At 44.6% G+C, this 8,426-nt stretch overlaps 1 protein-coding gene across 1 annotated transcript; it reads right to left on the bottom strand.

Moving 5' to 3' along the window:
* Positions 1–263: 263 nt before the first annotated feature.
* Positions 264–8,316, bottom strand: SOD1 (superoxide dismutase 1). Its single transcript, XM_081908049.1, has 5 exons — positions 8,148–8,316; positions 3,573–3,666; positions 3,096–3,165; positions 1,341–1,458; positions 264–565 (listed from the first exon to the last, which is right to left on the bottom strand). Exons 1-5 carry the CDS (start codon positions 8,220–8,222, stop codon positions 455–457), a joined length of 468 nt encoding a protein of 155 aa, XP_081764175.1. The 5' UTR covers positions 8,223–8,316; the 3' UTR covers positions 264–454.
* Positions 8,317–8,426: the final 110 nt, after the last annotated feature.

Consider the following 8,426-nt stretch of genomic DNA (forward strand, 5'->3'; position numbering starts at 1 on the left):
TTGGGTTTATCTACACTTATGTACTGGAATCGATGAGAAGTCACCCCTCCCCATTGGAAATGCTGATGTGAGATTTCACTAGGTTTATACCATATTTAGAGCAAAGCATTCAGGACTAGGGTTCTCTCAAGCTAGTTTATGCCACCATCAGGTAATTTCAGTTGTCCAGATGTGATTAGATGATGAAATCAGCAGAGGACTTTACCACCTCTATCAAAGTGAACTGGCGGTGCTTTGGTCCATCAAGGCAAAAATTCTTGAACTAATGTTCTACTGCCACTTTAATTACAAGGTATACAAAATAAGACAACTTATTGGTTTAAACCCCAATTAACAGAGCCGTAAGATTAAACAGTTGCTTTTTATCCTAAACAAAGCCAAATAATTGCTAGTTCTATAGGTACATTTACATTCTGCATGTAGGTTTTGGTATACAGTGCCACTGTCAAAGATCTTAAGCCTTGGCCAGTCCAATCACACCACAAGCTAGACGAGCACCAGCATTTCCAGTTTTCTTGCTCTCTTCATTTCCTCCTCTACCCAGATCATCAACTTTTTCATGAACCTAAAAAGGGATAGATAAGGTGGAGATTATTACATTAATAAATAATTTGAGGGAAAGTAAGTTTCAACCACATGGTGCAAATGGTCCAAGGCAGGATAAATACTATACATCAAATAATTAGTAATCTACAAATATCATAGAAATAACTAAGTTAGGAAATAAGTTGTTTAGGGGTAGTGGCTGTGTATTCCCACAAGGCTTGCTGCCACTCTGTTATGGGTACTCTACGCACTACATATAGTCAACCAGATCTGGCTAGCTTCCCCATTAGGTTAACAGAACGCTTCCAAATTTGCACTTGCAGTTGAAAAGAACCAGCACCCCTCACCAAAAGCCTGTACTGAGTAGTGTATAGCAAAATATTTTAAGCGATAATTTTACAGCAGAAACATCTGCAGCTCTGCCCAAGTACATGCAATATTATAACAAACTGCTTCTCAAGCTAGGCTGAGAGTGAAGCTTTGGAGCAAAGTGAGGAGCTCCTTAAAATACCTGGGATATTTCTTCACCTCAGAATTTATAGCAAGACTCTGATCATGTGCAGTAATGCTCAGAAGAATTCCAGGCTTCCAATACGCTTTAGCCCATTTCTGGTGCTGGTGATGCCCAACGCACCTGCATTATGTAAGCAAGCATGTCTAAGGAGAAGCAGAAGCAGCAACTCTGTGCCAAGACCTCTAGGTCTAAGTACTGAAGCAAACCATCCACAGGTAAAAAAATTATATTGATGTATTTTTCCAGAATTTGTAGGGAAGTTGCTCAAAGAAATACTTACCACCATAGTACGCCCGATAATGCAATGTGGCCCCGAGAGAGAAATAATATGGTCCTGTATTGATACTGTTGCTACACCTGAACCATCTGCAGTCACATTTCCAAGATCACCAACATGCCTGGAATAGTTGATTTGATTTTATAAGCAGAGTATGACCTGTAATAATTGCTAAATGCAGTTGACTGAGGTGCTACTGTGACACACCACTGCTGAAACATACAAAGCTGGTGCTTTTCAGTTTCAATAACGGGTACTTGAAATATACAGACAAGTGTTAAGAGGATATTATAGCCAGCTCAAGCTGTCTACCCTAATTGTAAAAACTTCCACCAGTGTAACATGCAGTTATGCCTAAAACCACATTATTCCTACCTGACAATAAGCCATCACTAGTGATTGTTATATAAAGTGATTGTTAATACTGGAGAGTTTAATTTTTCCTGTTAAAGCCATTGTTTTGCTGAGTTTTTATCATGGTCTAAATACTGGAATTTTTGACCCATGTGCTTCCAATAGCTTCAGATGTAATGGCAACACAAGGAGAGGGATTTAGAAGTGTACAAAATTCCAGGAAATTCTGAAGAGTTCAAGTGGGGTCCTATATGTAATTTAGAATGGCCATTTAAACAAACAAAACTTAATTGTAATTCACATGTACACAACTATTGATGCCTCTAATTGTATGGCTGTATTTTGCTTGTTCTAGTAGTGCCTGTATTAACATTTTTATTTTATGCAATGCTGAATAAAATATATGCAGGACAAATCTTTCTGTCTTCGAACTAGTGTGACACAGACTGTAGCACCCTAAATTTAGAAATTTAACACAGGGGACAGGGTTCTTCACCTTAATGTTTTCTGTGCTTTATTTTAAATTGTTTAATTTGAGAACACATCAGTAACCCTTTTGAATAAGAAGCAGTACTTGACACATCTATTCATCACCTTTTTACCAATTCAGGAGGCTAAAAATTAGCTGTTGCCTTTAAGCCCTCCACCCCATCAGACCACTCTAATTGACTGTGTTGCAGCAAAAAATCACCGAATGTTCGCTAAATGATTGACCAACAGAACAGTTGCATAACAAGGCAAGTTTGACTTATATTCTTAAGGTCTATGGACAGAAGTATCCTTCAGGAATGAACTGAAGAACCATGTAAGCTGGGTGCCCACAAATTATGAAAGCCAAATGCATCAGGAAGGACCAGCTATGAAGTAGGATCTGAGGAATGAATAGCAGGTGACAGAAAAAGGACACCGCAGGGAGACAGGAAGCCTTGCACAGTGTCTACAAACTGAAAGAGGTGTGGACCAGCAGTAGAACAGTAATACCTAGACACAACTGGCAGACTGTGCCACTGAAGAGAGCAACAAATAAGAAAACTTAATGAGCATTAGTCCTTCATTTCTCCAGCACCAGTACATACTCAGCTAGGAGTCCTTTTAGACACTATTGCTTGAATAAATAAGGGACTGTTTTCTTACTGCTAATTTCCAGTCCAGTTGTTTCTATAGTTATCCTAGAAGTATTACAGTAAATATAAAAAAGGGATGCCCTTTTTTAGTGAAATACACAGAATTTTAGGTCCCATCTACAGTTTTACATTTGTCTGCAGCACAGGAACCTATCCTGGTTCTTCACTGTGTTGGGAGATAATACAATGCACTGTTACTTGATGGGAAGCAAGCCATTATACTATAAGGTAGAAGGTACTTCAAGATCATACACAAATAGGAAACTGTTTTATACTAAACCTTTCTTCATCTTCTGGTCCACCATGAGTTTTCCCCTCAGGATTGAAGTGAGGGCCTGCACTGGTACATCCTATAAGAAGTTACCTGAAGTCAGTCTTTTCCTCACATGTGTCACATTATGCAAATCCATATATGATAGCTCTCAGGACATAGCCTTAAACTATTTTTCTTTATCTTTTATAAACAAGATTTTTTATCAGGATGCTTATGAACATAATTTAAATTAAAAGTGTGAGGGAGAAGATTGTCAAAGTAACCTGTCTCCCTCCCTTTAGAGATTTGAAGAGTTCCTGTGTTTAATGCCTAGGCCAGTATCATGCACATCACAAGCTAAATACAAAACTGCTTCCCCAAGAGTGGAAGTGTATTTATTGCTTAGCAAACTAATATTTACATTCTTAAGACACTATTGGTCATATATGTTTCTGTTGTTACAAAACATTTTGTAGGTTGTAAGAGCAAAAGCAATAATGTTACCGTTTGTGTTGTCTCCAAATTCATGGACGTGGAACCCATGTTTTCCTGGAGTTAACCCACTAATACTTCCTGAAACAGTTACAGGTCCGTTACCCTGAAACAGATTAGTATGAATAGAAAGATTCAGACAAACCATCCATTTTAAAGTTCTTCCATCTCCAAGGAAAATGACATTGTACAGAGGAGAGAATTGATTCTTCAAGCAATACATGCTTAAGTATGATCCTACAGTAGAATGTTGGCATAGTACTCAGCATGAACCTAGAAAATCTTACTGTCTTCATCTGAAGGCAGCCCTGTTTAGGAAAGCTTTTAATGTTTGATGCATTACTGTATTTTAATATTGTGTTGGAAGCCGCCCAGAGTGGCTGGGGAAACCCTGCCAGATGGGTGGGGTATAAATAATAAATTGTTATTAATTATCATCATCATCGTGCCCACAGTCCCACAACTGGATTTTAGTGGTGTATCAAAGAGGTGTATTTGTTTGGAAACTTCTTATGCACACCTTGGTCCAGATAAGTGTCTCTCCAGTGACAAGGGTATGATGCATGCACTTATGGCAAAACCAAGAATGCAAGGTTTACACCAGTGTTTCCCAACCTTTTTTGGGCAAAGGCACACTTGTTTGATGAAAAAAATATCGAGGCACACCACCATTACAGCCCCGTGACGTCAGCGCGCAGCGTCACGCCGGGAGGGACGCACGAAAGTGTAACTTTCAATTTTTTTCTCTCCCCCTTGCCGGGGAACCTCCAAGCTTTGGGGGGTGGGGGGGGAGGAGGCAGCAAAGCGAGGGACTGAGGGACCCTAACCCTAACCCTAACCGATCACCCGGGAAAGCATGCGAACGAGGAGCCCCCGTGTCCTGCTCCCGGCAGCGGACGGCACAAAGCGAGGAGGCCTGGACAAGGCAGCACGCTCCCCGCTCTCGCTGCATCGGGGCTTTTCTCCTCCAGGCCACTTTCGAAGTCCCCTTCTCCGCTCCCAAGAGCCGGAGCCGCTGCTTCCAGGCCCTGTCCGAGCCCCGACTTGTGGCCTCACTTCGAGGAGCGCCTGTTGCTGGGGACGGGGCTGCATCCCCCTCAGCCGCCGCCTCGCTTCCTTCCAGGAGACCCGACGGCTCCCCCTCTCCCGCTCGCCCTCCTGCGCCCACAGCAGACCCAGACCTCCCCGCCCCCGCCCGGCCCTACCTGGGTGCCTCCAAGCCCGGCCGGCTCCGCGTCGCGCTCCACGCCGGGCAGCTGCAGCAGGGGCTGCGCGGGGGCGCGCGGCGGCCCGGCTGAGCGCGCCCCGGAGCTGCTGCGCCGTCGCTCGCGAGTCCCTCCGAGAGCCCGCAGGACTGACTCCGGAGTCGCGAGGCAGCGCGTCGCCCAGAGAAGGGGCAGCTTCCCACAAGCACAACGACCGAAAAGAGCCCAGCAGAGCGCGCGCCCCGGAGGACTTGGGGGGGGTCTGTAGGGCATCAGTGGCCCCCAGAATTCTGCCCGCCCCTTGTCCCATTTGATCCAGATTTACCCTCTGGGGAGAGCGAGCCCCGGCCCAGCAGGGGGCGCCCTCGCTCCGTCCTCCGGGAAGCAAACGCCCTCGCCCGCCTCCCTCCAGGCAACATCTCGCGGCACACCAGGCAACACCGGTTGGGAAACACTGGTTTACACCACCTAAATGGAGAGCCAACATGTTAAATGCTTTTTAGTGACCTCGATGGGATGCCTGACATTTAAAGCTTCTCATAAAGCAACGCTCATAACCAACAGCAATTCAAGTTGCTTAGTAAGTGTACATTTCGTAAACTACTCTCTAGGATGCCTTATAAACTTCAAACTGAAGATACAAATCAACATTTTGTTTCTGATTAAACTAGATTTGTTACAATGCTGCTTTGAGTAGCATTTTATCTTACTGGATTCACACAATCTCATTTTAATAAATGCATTCAGAAATGAAGCATTTCCCTGATAAAATGGTTAAACCTGACTTTTCATTACTGCTGATAATTATATTTATTCCCTGCAATTCACAATTATAAGAAGGAACCTGAGGTCATGCATACGATGGAGTCTCTTGCTCCCTGGCAGTCAATGACCGTTCAGGTTCCAGGCTCTTTCTTCCAGAGGGAAGGGGCAGAAAAAACTGCAAATGTATTTCAGGTGTTGGCTGACGGTGAAACAGTGGATCCACAAAACCCTCTGCTGATCTGTAGAGTCTTCTGCCATAGCTGTTTAGTCCAACAGCAGTATTATTTAGGGTAGGCAGAAAGTGATATGCCCCATTTCAACCAGGGCCTCCTATGTTAGTAGTAATATAATGAAATCTAAACAACATGTCAAAGGTGCACATTGGTGTGTTTTTTAATTTTCTGGTTAGCTGTTTAACCAGATAAACATGCACATTAAATAGCCTTGGGCAAAATATTTCACAAACTTAGCTATGAATGATATGCAAGTCTGTGCTTACATTCCACTTAGGCAAGTATTTATCCCACAGCCTATTAGTGTTGACTGTAGTTATTGACTCACTTCAGAGACGATTTGTTCACAACAGCAGGATACTGCTACATTAAATTAGAAATTGCATAGGATGCAAACCTGCTGAGGATGACAAGATGTAGCTTGAACTGTAACAAATAGTTTCTAGACTTCCACACCACTACATAAAAAATATTATATGGAATCCAACAAAATCAGTACACCAGTATACATTACATGAAAATTAAAGAGTATTTTACAGGGATATAGTTATATGGAATAAAGGCTGTGTTGTAGTTTGTAAGATGTTGTAATCTATCTTGAGGATCAAATGATCAAAAAGCACAAATCTTCGAAATCATTTTTTTCCTGCTTGCAATGCACTGCAGTCAGTGAAGTCTCCATACAAATGTCTATAAGCATGCAAGTATTTCCAAAGATACAGCAAAGTCCCTCAAATAGTCAAGCACCATCAGAACTTTTGGAGCCTAAACCGTGACACTAAAGGATAAGGGTCAATGAATTCCATACTAGTTCTGAAATATACTGCCAAATGCAACAATATATAAATAATTCTCTTCTATCAAATTCCCATGTGCTCTCTCACTTAATATATTTGAAACTAGAAATAGTCATGGTGTCAATAAGGCAGCAATAGTTGACATGGTACGTACTGTCCTGTTGTTCCCCAGCCTGCCCAATGTTCAGGAATGATGATCAGGGGCCACCACACTGGCTACCCACCTGCCATAATGTATTGCTCTGTATATTACATTTACAGTCCTGCTAATATAGTAATATAGGCCAGCTCCCTCGGCCTATAGAGCGAGATGTACACGCAACCCCAGAGTCATCCGCGACTGGACCTAACTGTCAGGGGTACCTTTACCTAATACTAAACCTAATATTAAACCTCTTTGAACCAGACATGCTTTCTTCATAGTTAAAGGTAACTAGAGTAACAGATCTTTCTAAATGCATTCATACTATCATCTATAGCAGCTTTTAAAAAGATATTTATACATTTATTAAAACCTACAACACATAAAATACATATACACAAACTTTCAAAGATCTAGCACAAAGATCCTCATTCACTATTAAATACTTCATAGCTATGCTTCTGTCCTGCTATTCACATTATTTCAACAACGCGTTACATTTCCCCCTAGCTTATGCGTGTACATCACATGAACAAAAACCTTATACTTCTAAGTAAATTCAGGCAGAGGCTGCAAAACCTGTTTGCCCAGGAGATTAGAGTTCACAATTCTCACTCTTTTTTATTCTCCCTCAAGAGCAAGTTGGTTTAAGTTAAGCTTTCCAGCAGCCATGACTCAGCATATTGTCCCTTTTCTTTCGGGCAGGGAGGTCAGAACCTAATTTGCAGCACATTCCCCTTTCTTTGGCTATGTATATAATAAAGAGAAGGGAAAGAAACAGGTGCCCCAGAGCAGCTGTGGGCAACGTTTGCCCAACGGTGGCGCCAAGAGGAAGGGAAAGTGGCAGCCTGAAAGAGCCGAGATACTCATTCTACTGGTCCTGACGGAGGAAGCGAGTTATTGCACCTCAAAATACCTGCGGGTTTAGATTTTATGCAGAACTGGAACGAACCGTTTCCCCTTCCCTAGAAGCCTTCCCCACGACTTCCATCCCCTAAAAAGCCCACGAGTTAGCTCTGACGCTTTTTGTTTTGTAAATGGGCTAAAGTTCATTGGAACTCGCCCAGCTACCTCTTATCTAATCTGACCCCTGCTCGCCCGCCTCTCTCGGGGCCAGGTCACGCTAGGCAGAGGCCGCACGAGAGGCCTGGCCTGATGCCACAGAGCCGCGGCGCCTGCTCTAGCTCCCACCGCTCGGCCCAAGGCTGCAGCCCCAGAGGCTGACAGGAGCGGCCCTGACTCCGGAGGGGAGGGCGGCCAGCGACCTTCAGCGCGCAGCTAATACCTGAGTGGGCGCAGCAGCCTCCTCCCGCCTCCCAACCCAGCCGCCTCGAGAGGGAAAGCCTGGCGGCGGCGCGCAGCCTGGAGCGGGACCAGGCCGAGCAGCCTCACAGCGCCGGACACCCCGAAGGACGGGGAGCCGCTCCCTCAAGCCCGGCACTTGCCTTCTGCTCGAAGAAAATGACGCCTTTGACGGGGGAGTCGCCAGCCATGACGCAAACAGCCTTCTGCACCGCCATGTTCCTGCTCGCCTCAGAACCACCTCCGCCGCCGCAGCGCGCACGAACCTGAAACCTCGCACTCGGAGCGCTTGCGCGACTTCAGCCGCAGCCCCCGCGCGCGTCGCTTTCTTATACCCTCCGGTTAGAGTTCCTCCCTCCCAATCGCGGCGCTCGGATCGGCTTCTACGCCCGCCTTCGCGAGACGAGGCGGCCAATCGCCCG

The sequence above is a fragment of the Podarcis melisellensis genome (assembly GCF_964234715.1).
Source record: "Podarcis melisellensis genome assembly, chromosome: 4".
In the NCBI taxonomy this organism is placed as follows: Eukaryota; Metazoa; Chordata; class Lepidosauria; order Squamata; family Lacertidae; genus Podarcis; species Podarcis melisellensis.